This window comes from Thamnophis elegans, chromosome 12 (genome assembly GCF_009769535.1).
Source record: "Thamnophis elegans isolate rThaEle1 chromosome 12, rThaEle1.pri, whole genome shotgun sequence".
Taxonomy (NCBI): Eukaryota; Metazoa; Chordata; class Lepidosauria; order Squamata; family Colubridae; genus Thamnophis; species Thamnophis elegans.
The window spans coordinates 47,512,214-47,536,466 of NC_045552.1; the positions used below are offsets into that span (position 1 = coordinate 47,512,214).

Below are 24,253 nucleotides of genomic sequence, written 5' to 3' on the forward strand. Positions count from 1 at the left end.
GTCCCCTCAGGCAGACTCTAATGTTGTGTGGAGACTCGAACCCGCCCGCTTGGCCCCGAAGGCAGCCTTTTTATTGGTCGGGCGGGCCGTCATTTGGGAAGAGCGGCGGGGCGAGCCGTCTAGTGGGCGGGGCTAAGAGCTGAAACGATTTTTTTTCTCTCGCGTCAACTAATCGAAGCGGATGGGCGGGGCCGACGTTGAATTCCTATAGTTCATTGGCTCTGGGAAGCCGCGCCCTCCCCCCCCCCTGCACGGTGGCCCAGATTCCAAAGGGGCGGCGCGGTCAGCGGTAGCCCCGCCCACTTGGTTATTACATTGCCCGGGACCTCGCCCTGCAATCGGAATAAGGCTTGGAGGAAGTCTTTACCAGAGTCCTTTCCCAACGCCTGGGAATGGGTATCATTGCCAATTTGCATACGATTTAAATAATTAGCATATGTAAATACCCTTGGGGCGTACCCGCACAGGACAAGAGCGGCCCCTGTACTGTAATTCCAAAGGGGGGAAAGGGCGGAACTGCTGCAAAAGTCTGGCTTCAAAGGCGGAACCGCCTGCGCGCTTTACGGCAGAGTGGACTCTTAACACGTGTTCTGTAGCCTGTTTGGCAAGGAAAGGTGGTTAACAGGAAATTAACAGGATTAACAGAGTTGGAAAGGGACCTTGAAGGTCATCTAGTCCAACCCTAGTGCCCCCATGGAGGCTATGGAAGAGGAAGATCCCTCCGAGAGGGAGCTGATCCCGAGCGAGGAGGAGGACGAGGTGGAAGAGGTGAGGTTTTCCAAGAGAAGATCCCTTGGGGTGTCTTCTGGCTTCGGTCATCGTTCCCCGAATCTCTTCTGATTCTGGAAGTTTTGATTTAATGGAATCGTTCTCTGCACGGGATCGGATAAGCGGCAAGGATGCATTTCCACCAGCGACGGCAGATGGCTGCCTTTTCCTGCATTTAATGAGTGAATTGGGAAGTTTTGCCACTGTAGCATGTTGGAAGGGCGGGCGGGGGGGGGGGGGAATGTCCTATTACATAAAAATTAGTATGGTACTTATACTCTATAACGATTTAAATACAAGTAGTTCTTGACTTACGACCATATTTCCATGATTTATCACTTCCATGTTTTATGTACGCTGAGATCTTATGCACCAAAGGCAAATTTTAAAAAAAAATAGTAAAAAAAAATGAATTTCACCACTGGACAAATGGCTGCAAAAGCTGATGTAGTGGGCTGAAATGGCAAAATTTTGTTTCCCCTTGGAGACTGATTCTCAACTTCGTGCTTGAAGTGGAAAAGAATGAAACTTTGGTTTTGCGATTTTACCGAGTAGATTGATAGGTCTTTAGAGAAACGGCTTGTTCAAATTATTATGATGTTAATGCCTTATTTTACTGCATCAGTGAGAATCAGAAGTCGCTGTTTCTTTTTCTTTCTTTTTCCTTCTTATCTTTCCTCGCTTTCTCTTCCCCCTTTTCCTTCCCACTGTTTTTCTATTTACTTTTTGCATTTTGTATTTTACAATATTTCATAACTTGGTAAAACGTTAAACTGATCGTGACCCATCAAAAGCACACCGACAAAAGCGCGGCGCTAAAACCGCGATGTCAAAAGCGCGCTGACAACAGCGCGCCGACAGAAGCGCAATTTAAGTTAAGGGTTAGGGTTAGGTTACAGCGCGCTTCTGTCGGCACGCTGTTGTCGGCGCACTTCAGCGCTCATTCGTCGGCGCGGTTTTGTCACCGCGGTTTAGTCAGGCACGCTTTTGTCGTTCGCGCATTTGTAGTGGAACCAAACTGATGAGTTCTTGCTCATTGGGGGTGTCTTTTTGTTCCCCAGGTGGACGAGGAAGGGGCAGCCAAGAAACACCGGCAATTGGTAGATGCCCTCACCGCCTTGGTTGGTGGGAAGCGGTAAGAGAGAAAGTCCTTGGTGAGGGAGACTGAGAACAAACCACCCTCAAAGGTTGCCATGAAATCCTTTCACACTAACAAGTTGGTTTACTGTCATTCCTGCAGACGACGAAAGGTTGAACGTACTGAGGCCAGCGCGCAGATTTCAGAATTCGACGTGGGTGGTGGTGGTGAGATTTATTTATTTATTTATTTATTTGCTTATGTTGTGGCCCGCGGAGCTGGCAGCAGATTCAGACCTTGAGGAGGTTGGGGAGGAACAGCGACCAGTCCTGGAATCGGGGGGGAAGGCTCTGATGAGGGCTCTGTGTCGGAGGCAGAGAGGGGGCCAGAGCTGTATGCCAGTTATCAGCTACCTTCAGAGTCAGTGAGGCAGACGAACAGCTGGAGCCTGTTCCCAGTGTGCGCATGCGCAGAGTTGACAGATGAAGGGAACAGCTAAAGAACGGGTCAATTTGGGAGTAAGGCCACAGGTGGAGGGTGAATGGCCCCTCCCAGAGGAAATAAAAGAGGAGTGAAAGGGGAGTGGAGTTTGCAGGAGACAATGAGTTCACTTCATTGGTTCGTGACTCTCTGAAACTCCTTGCCAAGTTTTGCAGATATCGGCCTGGCGGCTCTCCAAGCCGGATAAGGCCTGTGACTGTAAATCCTCCCTTGAAAGTCTTTGCTGGATGTGAATGAGCAGAATTCACAGCAAATTAATAAAAATGTATTTTTATGGGGACAAGGAGTTTGCTTCATGTTCTTGGGAAGCTTGGTTTAGAACAGCTTCTGTTAAATCCATACAACACCTTTTGATTATGTACCATCAAGTCCTAGGGACCACATAGTAAAAATTTTACTCCGCAACAGTCTATAGGTAGTCCTCTTATGACCACAATTGAGCCTCAAAAATTTCTGTTGCTAAGTGAAGCATTTAGGGGCATAAGTGCACCAGCATGCCTACCATTCTTGTCCTACTGTACCATTTTTATGTGCTCTTTTAAGTGTTTATGGCTATGCTTATCTTTATCCATTTATTTGTGCCATTTTTTCATATGTTTTTCCCATTTGTTTCCTTGTTGACAGATTAAAATAAATAAAATAAATAAGTGAGTTTTGCCCCATTTTACGACCTTCCTTGCCAACGCTGCGAAGTGGATCACTGCGGTTGATCTCAGTTAGTAACCCAATGGTTGAATGACTCTGGCTTCCCCGTTGACTTGGCTTGTCAGAAGGTCACAAAAAGTGATCGCATGATCTTGGGACACAGCAACGGTCATATTTATGAGTCACTTGGCCAACCGTCTGAATTTTGATCACACATTCATAGGGATGCTTCAAAGGCCGTAACTGTGACAGTTGTGTGTAGTATAACAATGTGGACGTCGACATTCCCGGCTGAGAAATATCATGGCCTTTTGCAGGTGCCGGTGAGAAAGTCCAGCTCTCGGAGCTCCTGCAGCCAGTTTCGGCTGTGCCAGCTCTGCGCCCCGTTCAGAAACAGCTGAAAAAAGCCCAGCAGAAAAAACCGACTGAAATCCCACTTAGTAAGGAGGAGACCGAACGGGTAAGTTGAGAAGGACAGTATCATTACTTATAGTATCTGTTGTTGGTAGGAATTTGCATTCTGCGTGATGGGTTCTGTCAGAGTTTGCAGCAGCAATCGCATCCAGAAAGCACACACGGGTAACTGGTTCAGCAGGATTCATTAACTTCTCTTTACGTATAATATAATACATGAAGTAAATATATACAATACCAAAAACAGATTTTCCAAAGTAGTAGCAAATACAAGCAAACATAGGCAGAGGAGGGAACAGTTTCAGTTCCGAGCAGCAGACTAGTTTTGAGCTCAGCACAGACTCAGAGCTGCAGAGATAAGCCACACCCAGGCTCCTAGCTTTCTCCAGCAAATTTCAGCTTCCATTGGCTGACCTTGTAACTAAGTCCTATTCCAGTTCATGAATAACTGCACTGACAGCTTCAACCGTATGTTCGTGTAGGGAACTTCTAAAGAGAGATTTTTCCCTTGCTGTAGAAATCGTTACCACATTTAAGCAGATTCTAGCCTGTCTTGCTGCTCTCTACAAAGCCTTTTTTTCTAGACTCTGGTGTAGTGTACGCTTAGATAAAAAAAACAAAAACTATGAATCTCTCTATATAAAAGCCAAGTACCACTCATTTATCACGAAATCTCCAGAACTGTAAAGCCTACAAACTTGAAATTTGGCACGTATGTTCCTCTTGGCTTCTAGGTGCTCACTAAGAAAGGATTTTTTTTTTAAATGACCATCACATCATTAGTATTTCTTATATAATAATTAACACGCTCTGATACTAAGGAGTTCTACTCCCCCTCCCCACCTGAAAAGAACTCTGTTCCAACTGCCAATTGCCTCACATTCCGTTACCTCCGTTCAAACTGGCAGACGTTCCACTCATTCACTCAGGAACGGTCTGGGGCTCCTTATACTACTAAACGTTGATTTCTCACCAAAATGTCTACGCCTTCCACCTAAGGAGCTGCTTCCGGATTCGACAGCGGGAGCGATATTCCCTTATGTGTTTCAGTCAGCGAATACCACCGAGCCAACAGATTGAACCGGATTTCTCCTGCATTGCCCCATCATAGTTTCATCGTAAAGCACATGTTTCCAGCTAGTAAATATTATAAAACCAAAACTATATATAAATATATATATATAATAAAACAAAAACAAGAATCAAATAATTAAATTCGGAATGTAAAAAAAAAGGGCAGTAAAATGAGCTTCCGTAATTGACCCTTGTAATGTCTCCTTAATGGAATGCTTTGACCGTTGGGGCCAATGGGTATCCTGTTTGTCTGCAGGTGGTCAGGGAAGCTGCTTACACTCAGACAGCCGAAGCGCTGAACAAATGGGATCCCGTCGTGAAGCAGAATCGTCGGGCGGAGCAGCTGATCTTCCCGCTTCAGCAGGAGAGCGTGAGCATTGCGCCCATTGAGGAAGTGATCTCGGGTTGGCAGGTCAGTGTTATGTGGAGCCTATGATCATTAAAGTCGACCTGTTCTACAGCTAACCAATGTGGTTATCCCCTAAGATATACACTGTGCTCAGGGGTGAAATGGTACTGGTTCGGATTGATTCGGCCAAACCAGTAGTAAAAAAAATGCTACCGGTTCGGGCAAGCCGGTATTTCCGACGATCAGGTTGGCAACGATCAGCTGTGATGCGTGATTTATATTAGCTAGAATCGTCAGATTTCCTGCTTTCTAGCTAATGTAAATCACGTGGCACAGCGGATCCCCCCACCCCACCTCCTGTTCTACTTATGTTTGCAGGCTTCAAAATGTTCCTTTTTTAGCGCTGTGCAGGCGTGCCTCAGGCACACAAAGCATGCGCTTGATAGCAGACTTCAGAGGATTATACTGCTGCCTGTGCTGTATTGACTATTTTAACATGCTTTTCCTAGCTCGTGATTCAGAGAGAGGTTGGTTTCATTTGTACAGGAAGTTGAGTTGTGATTGTGCTTCTTATTTTTTCTTCCTTCCTTCTTCCTTCCTACCTTCCTTCCTTCTTTCTTTCTTTCTTTCTTTTCTTTTCTTTAAGTCAGACTTTACTCCAGGCAACTACCTGAAAAAGCCCCTGCAATTTTGGGACAACATTTTGGAAACAGCTTGTTCTTGTCTTCTGCCTAGGGCAGAAAGAGAATGACTGGCTCACAGTCACACACGTAGCTTCCATGTCTTAGACAAGACTAGAGCTCCCAATCTCCTGGTTTTTATCACAGAGTTTTTCACCACTTGGCTGAATTTTCCCATGATACTAATCCATAAATGCGGCCATGTTGCCAAGTACCCGAAAAGTCTGTAGAGATTCTCAGTCATCCAGGTCATGGGTGTCCCAAAGGTGCTTTTTTCAGGAAGCAACTGGACTTTCTGGGGTTTTTTTTCTTTTGAAGACGTTTCTCATCTCATCCAAGAAGCTTCTTCAGCTCTGGCTGGATGGGGGGGGGGGAGGGGGAATGGAAGTCTGCAAGGGGTATTAATCCTTCCCTTCCCAACCATCCAGTCAGAGCTGAAGAAGCTTCTTGGATGAGAAAGGAAAACAAGAAAGTCGAGAGAGAGGGAGGGAGGGAGAGAGAGAGAGGGAGGGAAGGAGAGAGAGAGAGAGGGAGGGAGAGGGAGAGAGAGGGAGGGAAGGAGAGGGAGGGGGAGGGAGAGAGAGGGAGGGAAGGAGAGAGAGGGAGACAAACCATTGGCACTTCAAATCCAATTCATAAGTAAGCCCGTAGTAGGTCTTTGAACGGTCAAAAGTCAAGGATTATATCTGTAATATTTTGATTATCTCCAACTTTCTTAATTTCAGTCAATTTAAGGGAACAGATACTGTACACTTCTTGGTCACTCAATCATCTCCCAGTCCACCGGGATCCTACTTTAAGCTAACTTTAAAAATCACCAAGATAGTCCGACACCCTTCTGTAGTCTGCCTTTAACAACAGCAGCCACCTTTCTCCGTCAAACCTAGCCAGAACGTATGTGGTTTTATGCCCTACCTGCCCCCTTTGCAGGCACGGACCCCCTTGGAGCACGAGATCTTCAGCCTTCTCCACAAAGCCCAGCAGCCGGTGAAGGATCCGCTTTTGACCCCCCAGGAAAAAGTCTCGTTGAAAGCCATGAGCCTGGAAGAGGTAAACCTTTGGCCTGGCTGAGCCCATCCCATCCTCCTTCACCTTGACTCTGCTGGGACCTCACAGAACTACCAGCCAGCTCTACTGTGCTTCTTCCATCTATTCCAGGCTAAGCTGCGCAGAATGGAGCTCCAGAGAGCCCGGGCTTTGCAGTCCTATTACGAAGCAAAAGCCCGACGGCAAGGGAAAATAAAGAGTAAAAAGTAAGCAGCGTTGGAAAGCCACAGGTGGGAAGGTGTTATAATGTAAGGAACTGGTGCTTCCCTTGAATGGGGCAAGTACAAGAGGAGAATAGAATAGAGTATAGAGCTGTGATGGCGAACCTATGGCATACGTGCCAGAGGTGGCACATAGAGCCCTCTCTGGGGTACGCGCACCGTTGCCATCTGCTCTTATGGTTTCCAATGCACCAGCCGGGTGGTCTTCGCGGGTGCTGGAGCGCCGGAAAACAGCCCAAAAAATGGCAAAAAAACCTCTAGAAAATGGCCGGAAAACAGCCTGAAAACTGCCCAAAAACCAGCCGGAAAATGGTCCAAAAATGACTTGAAAAAGACCCAAAAAACGGTCAAAAAGCAGGCTGTTTTCAGGCCATTTTTTAGGCCAGAAATGGCCTCAAAAATGGCCAAAAAACAGGCATGTCCATGCCAGCCAGCTGGTGGTCAAGTTTTCGGTGCCCCGGCACGCACACATGCATGCACTTTTCTGTTTGGGCACTCATTGCCGAAAAGATTCGCCATCACTGGCATAGAGTATAGAAGAGAAGAGAATATAGAAGAGAATTAGAAGAGAATATAGAAGAGAATACAAAAGAGAATATAAAAGGGAAGAGAGTAGAATATAGAATGGAATGGAATTGAACAGGTAGAACAGGATAGGATAGAATAGAATATAGAATAGAGAAGAGAATTAGAATAGAATAGAATATAAAAGAGAATAGAATAGAATATAGAATGGAATGGAATAGAACAGGATAGGATAGAATAGAATATAGAAGAGAATTAGAAGAGAAGAGAATATAAAAGAGAATAGAATAGAATATAGAATGGAATAGAATAGAATATAGAATGGAATAGAATAGGATAGCATAGAATATAGAAGAGAATTAGAAGAGAAGAGAATATAAAAGAAGAGAAGAGAATATAGAATGGAATGGAATAGAACAGGATAGAACAGGATAGGATAGGATAGAATATAGAAGAGAATTAGAAGAGAAGAGAATATAAAAGAGAAGAGAATATAGAATGGAATGGAATAGAACAGGATAGGATAGAATAGAATATAGAAGAGAATTAGAAGAGAAGAGAATATAAAAGAGAATAGAATAGAATATAGAATGGAATAGAATAGAATATAGAATGGAATAGAATAGGATAGGATAGAATATAGAAGAGAATTAGAAGAGAAGAGAATATAAAAGAGAAGAGAATATAGAATGGAATGGAATAGAACAGGATAGGATAGAATAGAATATAGAAGAGAATTAGAATAGAAGAGAATATAAAAGAGAATATAAAAGAGAATATAATAGAATATGGAATGGAGTGGAGTGGAATAGAACAGGATAGAATAGAATAGAATATAGAATATAGAAGAAAAAAACACGGTACTTAGCATCCAGCCTGTGTTTATGGACGTTTCAGGATCCCACAGTCACATGAGTACAATTTTTGTTGGTTCTGTAGGCTCCATTATAGTTATAAGTCGAGGACAACCTGTATGATGGGAGATGTAATATATAAAAACATCCAGAGTTGGACAAGGGGTTCCTGGCCCTCCTCCAGGGCTTTGTCCACTTGGTTTGTGTTGACTTTCTCGAATCCAGAAGTGGCGGCGACTCTTTCTTCACAATTTGGTTGATTACCTCCCTGGCATTCCTCTCCTTCTCACCCCCAGGTTTCACAAAATGGTTAGGAAGGGGAAGAGTCGGAAGGTCCTGCAGGAGTTTGAGACGCTGCGGAAATGCAACCCAGAGGCTGCCCTGGAACAGCTGGAGAAGATTGAGAAAGCCCGGATTGAGGTCAGACTGGTCTTCTTCCGAACAAAGCTGAAATGAGGATTCTCTGTTTGGAGATAATCATGCAGGCGTTCTTGGTGTTTGGGGGGGCACCAATGCTCCGTTATGCTGACCGTTCTGTCTTTCTTTCTACAGGAGAGGATGAGCCTCAAACACCAGAATAAGGGCAGGTGGGCCAAGTCAACTGTCCTTATGGCAAAATATGACCTCCAGGTGAGAGAGCATCGGAGAAGGTTTCATCTGAACTTCTTAAGATGTTAAGTTGTGGTGGCACAGTGGTTAGAGTGCAGTACTGCAGGCTAATTCTGCTGGCTGCCGACTGTCAGAAGTTTGGCACTTCGATTCTGACCAGCTCAAGGTTGACTCAGTGTTCCATCCTTCTGGCGCTGGTAAAATGAGGACTCAGATTGTTGGGGGCAAGAGGCTCCGTAAACCTATTAAGGAGGGCTGTGAAGCAGTATGTAAGTCTAAGTGCTATTGCTATTGGTATATAAGGACCATAGTGGTTAGAATGCAGTATTGCACACTAATTCTGCCGACTGCAGGAGTTCGATTCTGACCTGCTCATTGGGGGCAATACCCTGACTCTGTAAATTGCTTAGAGAAGGCTGTAAGGCACTATGAAGCGGTATATAAGTCTAAGTGTTATTGCTATATAAGAGCCATAGTGGTGGTGTGGTTGGAATGCAATATTGCAGGCTAATTCTGCCAACTGCCAGGAGTTCAGTCCTCAAGGTTGACTCAGCCTCCCATCCTTCTGAGGTTAGTAAAATGAAGACCCAGATTGTTGGGGACAAGATGCTGACACTCTAAACTGCTTAGAGAGGGCTGTAAAACACTGCAAAGCGGTATATAAGTCTGAGTGTTATTGCTATTAAATGTAGTCCCAGTATTTCTACATTCTTCTCAAGAAAGAGGTTTCCTGGTTTGGGTTGGTGATCTCTAAAGATGTAGATAAAAACAATGAAGTCAAAAGTGAGAGCTGCTTTGTGTTTATCTATATTTATCTATCTATTGATAGATAGATAGATAGATAGATAGATAGATAGATAGATAGATAGATAGATAGATAGATAGATAGATATCTCTATCTTTATATCTCTATATCTCTATATCTCTATATCTGTATCTATCTATCTATCTATCTCTAACTAATTCTATCTATCTATCATATATATGTATATGTATCTATCATCTATCTATCTATCTATATCTATATCTCTAACTATCTATATATCTCTAATTCTATATCTATCTATCTATATCTCTAACTATCTCTATATCTATCTCTATCTATCTCTAACTCTATCTATCATCTATCTATATATCTATATGTATGTGTGTATATATATATATCATCTATCTATATCTATCTGTCTCTATCTACCTATATCTATCTATCTATCTATCTATCTATCTCTATCTATCTATCTATCTATCTATCTATCTATCATATATATATATATATATATATATATATATATATATATATATATATATATATATATATATATATAATCTATCATCTATCTATGTATATCTATTTATCATCTATCTATATCTAGATAGATAGATAGATAGATAGATAGATAGATAGAGATAAAGATAGATAGATAGATAGATAGATATGAGATAGATAGATAGATATAAGATAGATAGATAGATAGATAGATAGATAGATAGATAGATAGATAGAAGATAGATAGATATAAGATAGATAGATAGATAGATAGATAGATAGATAGATAGATAGAGATAAAGATAGATAGATAGATAGATATAAGATAGATAGATAGATATAAGATAGATAGATAGATAGATAGATAGATAGATAGATAGATAGATAGATAGATAGATAGATAGATAGAGACAGGGGGAATAGACAGATAGATATAGATTGAGATATAGATAGGTAGGTAGGTAGGTAGGTAGGTAGGTAGGTAGATTTGGCTGCTACGTAGTGATTTCTGCCTTTTTATTTCCCAGGCTAGGCAAGCTATGCAAGAGCAACTGGCTCAGAACAAAGAACTAACCAAGAAGGTCCCTCCAGCCTCAGAAAGTGAAGAGGAAGATGTAGGTGACAACCCTGAAGCAGAGAAGGATCTTGTTCCAGATGTGGTCAATGAGAGGCATCTCGGAATGGCTTCCAACAACCCCTGGATGTTAGGAAAAAGTCCTGCAGAATCCAAGGAGAAGCCAAGTCTCCCAGCAGAAGACAGCGAAGAGAGTGAGGAAGAAGGAGAAGAGCCACTCATGGCCAACGAGAAGGACCCATCTCAAGGTTCTGACGGTCAGTGGCAGAGCCTTAAATGTCTTCAAGGTGAGTTGCCAAAGTATCCAGAAAAGCTTTACTCATATCTTGGGGGTCCTCTATTTCAGGGGTCACCAAACTTGGCAACTTTTAAGACGTAGGGACTCCAACTCCCAGAATTCCTCAGCCATACACCATCAATTTGTACCTGGGCTAGAGAATCTGTTGGCCTCCATCAGATGTTGGTGAACTAAAGTTTTGATCGGGTTGGTCTTGAGTGAGGAATGTTAAATGGCAAGTGGAAATCTGCAGATTTCCCTTCACTGATACTTGTGCACTCATTGACATGGTTTGCACGTTGTATGACTCCCTAGTTCAGGGGTCGCAACCTTAAACACTCAAAGAGAGCCACGAAGGTGCTAACCGGAAGCCCGCTGTTCAATTCTGGAGCCAACCGACAGTCCGGTTCCCCCACCAGAGAGTTTCCTCCTAGTACTGCATCCTTTTTCGTCTGCTGACCGGAAGTCCAGTTCCCTCACCATAGAGTCTCCTCCTAGTGCTGCGTCCTTTTTCCTTTTACCAACTGGCGACAGGGAGCTGCAACGGAGGGGTGAAAGAGCCACATGCGGCTCCAGAGCTGCGGGTTGCTTACCCCTGCCCTAGTTTATCTGCACTACCTGAGCAAACTGGGTTGCTTTATAGAACCGTATATCAGGTGTATTTTGACTTAGTTTGCATGGCGCAGTAGGCTAGAATGTAGTTGGCTAACTTAGATGTCTGAGTGTTTGCACAACCAGACAACATCCTTGTGTCAGCCTAATGAGGTGATCCAGACAAGAAGCAGAGCCAGACGAAGTATGCCTACTCTACTGCATAAGGTTACATTATCAGAATTTTGCAGGTCTGAAAGTATAATTTCCCCCCTCGCCTGCACAGCCTAAACTAAAGTTAGGTTCTGTAAATTGCAGAGAAACTAAAGAGGTCCCTTCTGAGTTGTTTGCTATGCCCCCACTCCTTCTGTGGGCTCCGCTGCTGCTTCTCTGACACTTGTGTGATCTGCCACTCTTCCCTTCTGTCTCCCAAGGTCATTCCTTCATACCATTGTGAACCATGCTGGATGAACCCAACCCAGACAATCAGGGAGATTTGGGTTAATCAGGAGTGTTTGCCACGCAACATAAGCGATTCCCACGTTATCCAAGCACAGGGGTGTCAAATTCAAGGCCCGGGGGCTGGATCCAGCCCAGGGGGGTGTTTAGATCTGGCCCACGGGGCCGCCCTGGAAACAGCAAAGGACGGGCCTGGGATGTCTTGGCCAGAAAAATGAAGCTCCCTTTTCACTGGGAGAGGATTGCAGGATGCCGTCCCAGCCAGAAAAAAAGAGCTCGGGAGCCCGTTTTCATTGGCAGAGAACTCGGGCCATCACAGGCGCCCCTGACATGAGTGACATCAAGCTGGCCACACCCACTCTGGCCACGTCCCCACACCCACTGAGGTCAAACACAATCCTGATGCGGCCCTCAACGAAATCGAGTTTGACACCCCTGTCCTAGCACATGTGAACCTTTCTCAAATGGAGTTTTGCTTTAGTCCGCCCTGGCAATCTTTGTTGTGGCACGCCAGTGGCCAACAGAGCTGGCAACAGATTCAGACAATGAGGAGGTTGGGGAGGAAGATGGGCCAGTCCTGGAGTCTGGGGAAGGCTCTGATGAGGGCTCTGTGTCGGAGGCAGAGAGGGGGCCAGAGCTGTATGCCAGTTATCAGCTGCCTTCAGAGTCAGACATCAGTGAGGCAGATGAACGGCTGGAGCCTGTTCCCAGTGTGCGCATGCGCAGAGTTGCCACATTGAAGGTAACAGCTAAAGAATAGGGGTCGACTTGGGAGGAAGGCCACAGGTGGACGATGAATGGCCCCTCCCAGAGGAAATAAAAAGGGAGCAAAGGGGGAACGGAGTTTGCAGGAGACAATTAGTTCGCTTAATTGGTTTGTGACTCTCCGAGGCTCCTTGCCAAGTTCTGCAGATCTCGGCCTGGCAGCTCTCCAAGCCAGATGAGGTCTGTGACCGTAAATCCTCCCTTGAAAGACTTTGCTGGATGTGAAGGAGCAGAATTCATAGTCAATTAAGAAAAGGGATTTTGATGGGGACCAGGAGTTTGCTTCCGGCTCTTGGGAAGCCTTGGTCAGGATAGCCTTTTCCTCTGATGCATGCTATCTTGATTCTTCTGGTCCAGAACCTGGCCATGGAGAGGTGCCACCAGAGGCTCCGCCGAGCCCCCCATCAGGGGAGCAGCCCTTCCTGAGTGAGAAGCTGAAACGGATCCGTACCCTGGAGGATCTTGAAGAGAGCCTGGAGCCGGAAGACGTCCCCCAAGAAGATGAGATGCTGGAACCCAAAGAGACCCAGCCCGCCCAGTCAGTGGGCGCCGATTCCCTGCCCCAGCCCCAGATCAGCAAGTCCAAGAAGTCAGCCAAGCAACAGACCCTGATTGACCTCAAGGCGGTCCTTGCGGGGGAACCGCTTGCCACGCAGTGCCCACTTGTGCCTGCTGCTGTGCAGGATGAGGTGAGCATCAGTGGGGAAGGAGGGCAGCCTATTGAGGTAGAGCAGTGGGGTCAAACTTGATTTCATTGAAGGCTACATCAAGGTTGACCTTGGGCGTGGCCAGGGGGTGTGGCCAGCTCAACATCACTCATAATGGGGGGAGGGGGGATCTGTGGTGGCCAAGTGCTAAGGCATGGCTTCCTTCAGACCCTCCCTCTCATTATAACCTTCCTTCCTTCTCTTCTTTTTCCTTTCCTCTTCATTTTTCTTCCCTTCTTTCCTTATTCTTCCTTCCTTGCTCTCTATAATGACAGGGAGACCCTCCTTCTCATTATAACCTTCCTTCCTTCTCTTCTTTTTCCTTTCCTCTTCATTTTTCTTCCCTTCTTTCCTTATTCTTCCTTCCTTGCTCTCTATAATGACAGGGAGACCCTCCTTCTCATTATAACCTTCCTTCCTTCTCTTCTTTTTCCTTCTCTCTTCATTTTCCTTCCCTTCTTTCCTTATTCTTCCTTCCTTGCTCTCTATAATGAGTGAGAGACCCTCCCTCTCATTATAACCTTCATTCCTTCTCTTCTTTTTCCTTCCCTCTTCATTTTCCTCTCTTTTTCCTTCCCTTCTTTCCTTATTTTTCCTTCCTTGCTCTCTATAATGACAGGGAGACCCTCCTTCTCATTATAACCTTCCTTCCTCCTCTTCTTTTTCCTTCTCTCTTCATTTTCCTTCCCTTCTTTCCTTATTTTTCCTTCATTGCTCTCTATAATGAGAGAGAGACATTCCTTCTCATTATAACCTTCCTTCCTTCTCTTCTTTTTCCTTCTCTCTTCATTTTCCTCTATTTTTCCTTCCTCTCTTTTTCCTTCCTTCACTCTTTCCACCTTCCCTTATTTTTCTTTCCTTTTTCCTCTGTTCCTTTCTCCTTTCCTGTCCTTTCTTGCATGCTCAGATGCAAAAGGGGAAACATTGTTTTATTTTTAGTTTGTTTTGCTAGCCCTCTGCCAGCGAAAACGAGGCGGGGGTGTGCCCCCCCCCCCCAAGCTCCATTTTTGCTGGCAGAGGCACTGCAGGCCTTTCCTTTGCAGTTTCCAGGATGACCCACAGGCCAGGTCTAAGCACCCCACGTGTTGGATCTGGGCCCCGGGCCTTAAGTTTGACACCCCTGAGGTAGAGGGCAGGAAGCCAGTACCCCCCATTTGGTATTTTCCAACAAAGGGGAATATTTGTAGCCCTGGGGTGAAATGAGGGGGTCCTTGGCTCTCCCTGAGTTTGGTTGTTTTTTCTTGCAGACGTCTCATGACCAAACTAGGTAACATCAGTGCTAGTGATCTCATATTTTCTAGCACTAATGATGGTACCTTGATGTGTCCAACTCGATGTGGCCGCATCAGGTTTGTGTTTGACTTTGCGGGGATGGGGGAGGGGCGTGGCCAGGGGAGGCGTGGCCAGCTCAACGTCACTCGTGGGGGGGGGGGCAACTGTGGTGGCCCCAGAGCCCTGCCAGCAAAAATGGGTTCCCAAGTTCCGTTTTCGGCTGCAGCAGCCTCTTGCAACCCTCTGCCAGTGCAAACAGAGCTCAGGAGGGCCGTGGGCTCCGTTTTCCCTGGCAGAGGCACCGTGGCCCGGTCCTTCGCTGTTTCTAGGATGGCCCTGCGGGCCAGATTTACCGCACCCCATGGGCCGGATTCGGCCCGTGGGCCTTGAGTTTGACACCCCTGATTTAACTGATCTCACGAGTGGCAGGAAGCAACCCGAAGCTCCCCCATGGATGTTTGCTGGGGTCTAACACAACCTGGGCCTAAGCTCAGTTGAAACTGGTCAGAGTGGGCTACCGCAGTTCCTCCATACAAGCTGCTCGTTTCACTCCTTTCAATGTTGAGTCCAGATCACATTAACCCAAATTAAAAAGACAAGACAGGTCATAGGGCTGTCACAAGAATAAGCCGGTAGCTCCCGGGGGCTTCTTTCATGCATGCACGAGAGAAGGAAACTGAGGTATCCTTTTGTTTTTGAACTGGCCACATGTTCCTCGGTTTCTCCTAGCTGTGGACCACTGGTGGGTTGCTTATCCCGTTCCAACCAATTCGGTTGGAACGGGCCCGGCGGCATCCTCGTGCACGCGCGCAGTTCACGCATACGTCTTAGCGCCTGCGTGATGCTCTAGCTGCTCGTGGAGAATCACGCAGGCGCTGTATGTGCCATGCGTCTGCGTGGAAGCGCAGAAGCCTTCAAAGACCGGTAAGGAGTGTGGGCGGGTGGGCCCTTCGCCGTTCCCGGAAGTTACTTATTTCCGGATTCACTGACCAACCGGTTTGCGGGGACCGCCGCGAACCGGTTGAAGCCCACCCCTGCTGTGGACACTCTAGTTCAGTGGTCACCAACTGGTGGTCCGCAAGAAAATTTTGGTGGCCCGCAGAAGAAACTTTGCATTTTTGCATTTTTTTTATATTGCACTAAATCAGGGATCCTCAAATTTAGGCCCCCGGGCCAGATACGGCCCAGAAAAGCAATTATTCCCGCTCGCTGATGGGATGGGGTCCTTCAGGCACTTAACTCGGCTGCCTGTTTAGTAACTCCAGTCTTTCCTTCCCTCCTTCCCTGCTAGTCCAGACGCTTCAGTGAGAGGTGCGTGAAACTTCAGGCGGGCTCCACAAAGACAGAGTTTGCAGGGGGCCGATCTAGCGCCCGGGCTAGCTAGAAGACAAACATTCATTCTTGGCTGTATTTGAGATTCCTAGCTGCAATGGGGGAGCAAAGCTAGAGTTGATCCCGGGCGCTTCTCTCCGCTAACAGGCGGCTAAGCTAAGTGCCTGAAGGACCCCATCCCGTCACAAATTCATATTAGTGGTCCACGGGATTTTAAATTATGGATCTAATAGTCCCTGAGGTCCGAAAGCTCAGTGACCACTACTCTAGTTTGTGGTGCATAATGGACAGCTCAAGCCACAGCTCCCTGGGATTGGACTTTGTGGGGAAGCAGGGTATAAGAGGTTTCCTTGGAGCCCCTTTGGGTTGTGGTTAAGATACTAGGCCAGCAGTGGTGGGTTTCAAAATTTTTTAGAACCTCTTCTGTAGGTGTGGCCTGCTTTGTGGGAGTGGCTTGCTGGCCATGTGACCTGGTGGGAGTGTCTTGGCAGTCATGTGACTGGGTGGGCGTGGCCAACTTGTAAAATGTGGTGAAACTCACTTAACAATGCTCTTGCTTAGCAACCAAAATGTTGGCTCAGGAACTCTGGCATTTGAAGCACGCAAGTCTTAAATATGTCAAGCTACAAGACCCTTGCACCCCTAACCCTTTAGAAAAAAAAATCCCCATGGGTGTTCAAACTTGACAGCTTTAAGACTTGTGGACTTCAACTCCCAGAATTCCTCTTCCAGTCTTGTGGGCTCAGGAACTCTGGCATTTGAAGCACGCAAGTCTTAAAGATGTCAAGTTACAAGACCCTTGCACCCCTAACCCTTTAGGGGGAAAAAAACCCAGGGTGTTCAAACTTGACAGCTTTAAGACTTGTGGACTTCAACTCCCAGAATTCCTCCTCTCACTCTTCATCTTGATGATGTGCGGACGGGTGGAGGGAGGGAGCTGGAACCGGTTCTAAACAGCTACAAGACCTTGCAACCCCACCTTCTGGAAGGCCGAAACTCAACTGCACATGTGTGCTGGAGCTGACATTGGAGAACCCCGTCCAGTGCGATCCCACAGAGTTGGCCTCCTCAGTGTGCCGTCGGCCAGACAGTGTCGGCTAGCGACCCCCAGGGAGTGCCTTCCCTCTGGAATGAGCTGCCCCCGGAGCTTCACATAATCCCCGACCTCTGGTCCTTCCGACGCACCCTAAAAAGTTGGCTTTTCCAGCAAGCCGGCCTGGCGTGAACAAAATAAAATAAATGATTGATTATTGTTAATTTTAATCAAAAATTTTAAATGTTATTGTTAATCTTAATTGGGTTTGTTTTTTTTGGATATTCTATCTAATTTTTTTTTAACTTTTGTAATATGTGTTTTTTTTTAATGTTGTACGCTGCCCTGAGTCCTTTGGGAGAAGGGCGGCATATAAATCCAACAAACAAACAAACGCCTCGCATGCCCTCAGGTATGGCTCCATAGGTCCGCCATCATGGCACTCGGCTATAAACCAAGAGACTGTGAGTTTAACTCCAGCTGCCTAGTCCCACCTCTGACAGTAAAGGCAGCTGAGTGACCTTGGGCCAGTCACACTGTCCCTGACTTAGGAAGGAGGAGGAGGAGGAGGCGGCAAGGACAAACCACTTTGGAAATCTTGCCAAAATAACCCTGCAGGGATTAATCCTGGCGTTCCGAGGAGTTGTTACTCATCCAAAGGGCACCGAAGGAAGGCAGGTGCAGCAATCTGGGCTGGTCCTCAGAATAAAACCAGATAATACAATCGGCCCCCAAGATAAATCAGAGCCTGCTTCTTAACATTGATTTATACAAAGGAGAATATTTGTGGCTCGGGATTGCCATGAGGGTTCTTGGTGCTCTCTGAGCACGGATGTTTTCCTGCAGGTGTTTCATGACAAAACTCTGGTAACGTCATCAGGGCTCTGATCAGCACTGATGATGTTATCTATTTAACATCAATATAAGGAAGGATCCCTTATAACGTTTATTTTTTTAGCTTATGTGGGACAGAGATGCTGGGAGAGAAAAGACCGCAAATAATTTTATTTGCTGCATTCCATACTGTTTCATCTCTTTTCGGGGTCCAACAGGATCGTTATAGCAAGTTCTAAGCCTCCCAGAATTAGAATTAGAATAAGCAATTAGAATAGACTAAGGAATTAGAGTAGGAATAGCATAGCATAGAATTAAATAGAATGGAATAGAATAGAATAGAATATTGGAATAAGGAATAGAATAGAATAGCATAGCATAGCCCAGAGCAGAACAGAATAGAATATTGGAATAAGGTATTGGAATAAGGAATAGAATAGCATAGCATAGCCCAGAATAGAACAGAATAGAATAGAATATTGGAATAAGGAATAGGAATAAAGAATAGCATAGCATAGCACAGAATAGAACAGAACAGAATAAAATATTGGAATAAGGAATTGGAATAATGTATTGGAATAAGGAATAGAATAGCATAGCATAGCCCAGAATAGAACAGAATTGAATATCAGAATAAGGAACTGGAATAAGAAATAGAATAGCATAGCATAGCACAGAATAGAATAGAATAGAATAGAATATTGGAATAAGGAATAGAATAGCATAGCACAGAATAGAATAGAATATTGGAATAAGGAATTGGAATAAGGGATAGAATAGCATAGCACAGAATAGAACATAACAGAATAGAATATTGGAATAAGGTATTGGAATAAGGAATAGAATAGCATAGCATAGCACAGAATACAACAGAATAGAATAGAATATTGGAATAAGGAATTGGAATAAGGAATAGAATAGCATAGCATAGCACAGTATAGAATAGAATATTGAAATAAGGAATTAGAATAAGGGATAGAATAGCATAGCATAGCACAGAATAGAACAGAATATTGGAATAAGGAATTGGAATAAGGAATAGAATAGCACAGAATAGAATATTGGAATAAGGAATTGGAATAAGGAATAGAATAGCATAGCATAGCACAGAATAGAACAGAATAGAATATTGGAATAAGGAATTGAAATAAAGTATTGGAATAAGGAATAGAATAGCATAGCGTAGCCCAGAATAGAATAGAATATTGGAATAAGGAATAGAATAGCATAGCATAGAATAGAATATTGGAATAAGGAATAGGAATAAGGAATAGAAGGAATTTATCTTCGGTGCATAAGCTCTCAGTGTCGTGACCCGTCAAAACCGCGGAGGACAAAATCGCGCTCGACGAAAGCGCGCATTTGACGTCATCACAGCGCGACGAAAAAAATTAAAAATTGAAATAAAATTAAAATTAAAGCAAGCCGATTCACATAAAGGTAAGGGTTAGTTTTAGGGTTAGGTTAGGTTAAGGGTTAGGGTTAGGTTTAGAGCGTTAGGGCTACGTTTAGCGTTAGGTTAAGGGTTAGCGTTAGGTTAAGGGTTACGTTTAGGGTTAGATTTAGGGTTAGGTTAAGGGTTAGGTTTGGGGGGGTTAGGGTAACGTTTTCGCTTTATTTTTACATTTTTCGATCACAGCGCGATGTTTTCGTCGCACTGTGATGACGTCAAATGCGCGCTTTCGTCGAGCGCGATTTTGTCCTCTGCGGTTTTGTGGTGGAACCCTCAGTGTACATAAAAGCTGTAAGTGATAAATCATGATCATAGTCATCGTAAATGCATTCATCATGAATCATAGATACAACACTTCATGATAATCCTAGATACTAAATAAGCAATCAACAAAAATCATACCAGGAAACTAAATAAAACAATATAAATGTAAGGATACTAGCAACAAGGTTATAGTCATAAGTAGAAAAGGAGATAGGTTAATAGGAAGGATGAGAAGAAAATTAGTAATACAGTCTTAGTAAATAGTTTGACATGTTGTGGCAATTAGTTATTCAATCATTGAACTTGTTTTTTTTTAATCACATTTAAAATAGCCCAGAAAGCCCCAGTTCATCCATTGCCTTGCCAGTTGACTGAAAAGCTAAGCAGCAGCTTCTTCACCAGCGCCTGTTTCTATTTCCTTGGGCAGCTGGAGTCTGGCACAAGCCAGAGGCAGATGATCCAAGAAGCTTTTGCGAGCGACAACGTCCTGGATGACTTCCTGAAAGAGAAGCGAGCAGCTGAAGAAGCCGGCAAACCGAAAGCCATTGATCTGGTGCTTCCCGGATGGGGAGAGTGGGGAGGCGTGGGGCTGCACCCAAGCAAAAAGAAAAAGAAAAGGTACTTTGGAGGAGGAGGTTGGATAGCTGTCCAGGGCCCTGCCCTGTTCTCTGCTCCATCTCTTTGCTTCTCTAACAATTAACCAATGGAACAACTTGCCACCAGAAGTTGAGGGTGCTCCATCAATGGAGGTTTTTAAGAGACTGGATAGCTATGAGTGCAGTACTGCTGCTGCTTCTGCTGCCTGCCGACTGCCAGACGTTTAAACAGTTCAAATCTCACCAGGCTCAAGGTTGACTCATCCTTCCGGTAAAATAAGGACCCAGATTGTTGGGAGTAAGAGGCTGACTCTGTAAACTGCTTAGAGAGGGCTGTAAAAGCACTGTAAAGTGGTATATAAGTTTAAGTGCTATTGCAATCTATCGATCTATCTCCACAAGAGCTGTGGTGGTACAGTGGTTAGAATGTAGTATTGCAGATTAATTCTGCCAACTGCCAGCAGTTCGATCCTGACTACCTCAAGGATCCTGACTGTCTCAAGCTTTCCATCTTTCTGAAAAAGGTGGCCGGTAAAATAAGGACCCAGATTGTTGGGAGCAAGAGGCTGACTCTGTAAACCGCTTAGAGAGGGTTGTTAAAGCATGTATAAGTCTAAGCTCTATTGCTGTTGCTATTTGTCCAGAATGGTATATACAGTCCCTTGCTTGAGCAGGGGGGGTTAGACTAGAAGACCTCCAAAGTCCTATACAACTCTGTTATTAAATTAGGTTCCTCATCAAACCAGCGCCTGGACCCCCAAGGAAAGACCGTCACCTGCCCCATGTCCTGCTGAACGAACGGCGGAATGTTTTAGCCGCAGCTCATCAGGTGAGATCAACATTCCTTTTTCAGGATGGTTCTTCCCGTTAAAATTTTGTGCGTTTCGTTGGATGTATTGATTTGATCAACGTTGCTGCCCATCTCACAGTGGCTCCCATTTGAAAGCAAGCCAGTTGTTGGCAAGTCAACAACACAGAGCTAAGCCGACAGATTCACAAGCCATGTGCTAACTGCAAATCAGATAAACCACAGACTCGCTGGTTTTTACACAAAGCACTTAATTTGGTCTTGGGAATACCTGTTTTCCTGGGTTCAGCCAATAGAATGAATTGTTAGAAGAATTAAATGGCCCGAGTTGAAAACCAACATGCAAAACTACCAAACCCATTTAGAATAAGAACTACTCCATCTTTAACCTAGTTTAAATAAATTGTGCGTACCCAATCAGTGGCTAAATGCAAGGAACAGATATGACACCTACGATATGCCTACAATAAAATCCATAGGAATCCAATGCTAAAGAAAAAAATACATTTAAACCTTTTTTTTTATTTTTGAGGATCTTGTATAATTTCCCCCCAAAAAAATAATACTAAAAGTATGCTCAAAATTGTACGGGTGGAAATTTTGAAAAATTTATAAGAATTTGGGCAATTTTTAAGTTTTGTTTTTTTTTTTTTTTTTTTTTTTTTTTTTTTTTGGCTATGCAAATACTGAACAATTTCTAAATCTTAACATGGTGTGTCAACCATTATTTTCTATCTAAAATTTAGATTCGGGCTGTATGTTGCTGAGTATCCATTTTTTACAAATAGTAAACTTGGGAAAATTAATGAAAACTACTTAAGTTTAAAAAGAATCGCTAAGGCAGAAGGCAGATTTGCCTCTGTTGCCTTATTCTGATATTGTGCAGGCTTGAATGAGCCCTCATGGCGCAGTGGCTAAAGTGTAGTGTTGCAGGCTAACTCTGCCCACAGCCGGGAGTTCGATCCTGACAGGGCTCAGTATATAAGTCGATTGCTAATGCTAGACTCCGAAGGCAGCTGATAACTGGCCCCCTCTCGGCCTCCGACACAGAGCCCTATCAGAGCCTTCCCCAGACTCCAGGACTGGCCCATGTTTCCTTCCCAACCTCCTCACTGTCTGAATCTCCTCCCAGCTCTGCTGGCCGCTGGAGGGCCACAACACTCAATAAAATTGAGTTTGACACCCTTGCTCTAGACCAGGGGTAGTCAACCTTTTTATACCTACCGCCCACTTTTGTATCTCTGTTAGTAGTAAAATTTTCTAAACCACCCACCAATTCCACAGTAATGGTGATTTTATGAAAAACCTAATGAAAATTTTTAAATAATGCTATGAATTTTTTTTTAACGTCAATTAAATTTAAAAAAAGGAAAGTGCTTCAGTATCGGACAAAACGCCTACTGCCCACCATGAAAGCTGGAACGCCCACTAGTGGGCGGTAGGGACCAGGTTGACTACCACTGCGCTAGACAGCATCTCTGCATCCCGTCTCCCAAGGTCTTTCTTGCGTACCATGACGCATCCCTTTCTTCCCACAGGTGAACCAGCTCCCTTTCCCCTTTGAGAGCACGCAACAGTTTGAACGCAGCATCCAAGTTCCGGTGGGCTCCACATGGAACACAGCGACGGACTTTCCAACAGCTGACCGCCCCCCGGGTCATCACTCAGCCTGGCCAGATCATCCGTCCCATCACTGCAGAAGACACCAACCTGATCCATCAAAAGGACAGGTCCGCAGCTGGAGCGAAACCTAGATTTGGCGTTAACCCTCCCTCTCCGCCCACCTCGGCCCCACGTATCCCAAAGAAGAAAGGCTGGTAGGAGTGAATTTGTGCCGATGTGACCAATGGGCACATTGGCGTCTTACTGGCACTGTACAGAACGGACGTCCTGCCTCTGGACTCTCCTTACGTGGTTTTGTTTTCTTGAATAGTTTTTATTGAATGTTTTAATCTTTAAGGAAGACACAACAGGGGAAAAAAGATAAAATAAGACAAAACAAAACACAGAACATACATAACAATATACAGTAATTTACAGCTTTCTATATCAGCTTTCCTTCGAAGCTTTCATAATTCTCCCTTCTGCATTGCCTTCCTATCACTATAACATTTTCCTATAATGTAACAAACCTAATATTAACACTTATAATAATATCTTATTTGTATCTCTATATATTTGGACTTCTCTTTACTTTGATGACGATCCTGTATGTATGAGGTTCTTATATACCAGGGCTTGCCTGCCCAGTTGGAAGATATATTTGCTTTCTTTCAAGTGATTTGATTTTATTCCATACCCCTCGCCCACCCACTCCCTTTTTTAAAACGCTAAAGAAGTTAGCTAAAACTTTTTCAAATTGTCCCTTCTTGACAAATGAGCTAACTTGGGAACAAGCAGTCCTATTACCATGCAGGCATCATAATAAAATCTGAAAGAGGTACCTTAGATCTTACAGAAAATTAAGGCACCATTTTCAGCAGTTAAAAAACCTCCATCCTTCTGCCAGGCTAATTCTTCTGTTAAGGTTAAGGTGTATACACTTTATGGCACCCCAACTCTTGTCAGAGGAATAGAACATTTTACTCAATTGTCTGTTTAAGGCCTCTGTATTGTTGTTGTTGTTGGATGCGAAGTCGCATCCAACCCATCGCGATCCCATGGACAACGTTCCTCCAGGCCTTCCTGTCCTCTGCCATCCTCTGGAGTCCATTGAAGCTCACGCCGACTGCTTCGGTGACTCCATCCAGCCACCTCCTTCTCTGTCGTCCCCTTCTCGTTTTGCCCTCAGTCGTCCCCAGCATGAGGCTCTTCTCCAGTGAGTCCTTCCTTCTCATTAGGCGGCCAAAGTATTTGAGTTTCCTCTTCAGGATCTGGCCTTCTAAAGAGCAGTCAGGGTTGATTTCCTCTAGACTGACCGGTTTGATCGCCTTGCAGTCCAAGGGACCGCCTCTGTATTATTGCTCATAATTCCCCTTTCCTTAAGAAGGACAGAAAAGGGAAAAAAACTAATGCACAAACACCAAAAACAACATTGCAATTAGATGGAAGGAAGAGAAGGGAAAAAAACATAAGTTTTCTTGCAAGAAACCCAGGTCTTTTACAGGTATTCGAACAGAATTTTAAAAAAATGCCTGGAACCAGCCAACTAATAAACAGATCTGTATGTTTTTCAAAAGTGTCTCATTGTGCTTTCTGTTTTTGTTTTTTTTTTCCTAATGCCAGGAGTGTGTTTTTGTAGGGGTGAATTTGTGCT

General features: G+C 44.6%; 1 protein-coding gene across 1 annotated transcript; it reads left to right on the top strand.

Annotated features, from left to right (window-relative positions):
* The first annotated feature begins 335 nt into the window (after window positions 1–335).
* UTP14A (UTP14A small subunit processome component) lies at window positions 336–22,969 on the top strand. The gene is given in 15 exon segments (XM_032228386.1): window positions 336–768; window positions 1,830–1,903; window positions 2,009–2,073; window positions 3,310–3,452; window positions 4,737–4,892; window positions 6,440–6,559; window positions 6,668–6,762; window positions 8,453–8,576; window positions 8,709–8,786; window positions 10,560–10,893; window positions 13,056–13,387; window positions 20,021–20,211; window positions 20,919–21,018; window positions 22,536–22,619; window positions 22,621–22,969. Coding segments are annotated over 15 exon segments (2,169 nt in total). The 5' UTR covers window positions 336–693; the 3' UTR covers window positions 22,819–22,969.
* The last annotated feature ends 1,284 nt before the right edge of the window (window positions 22,970–24,253 follow it).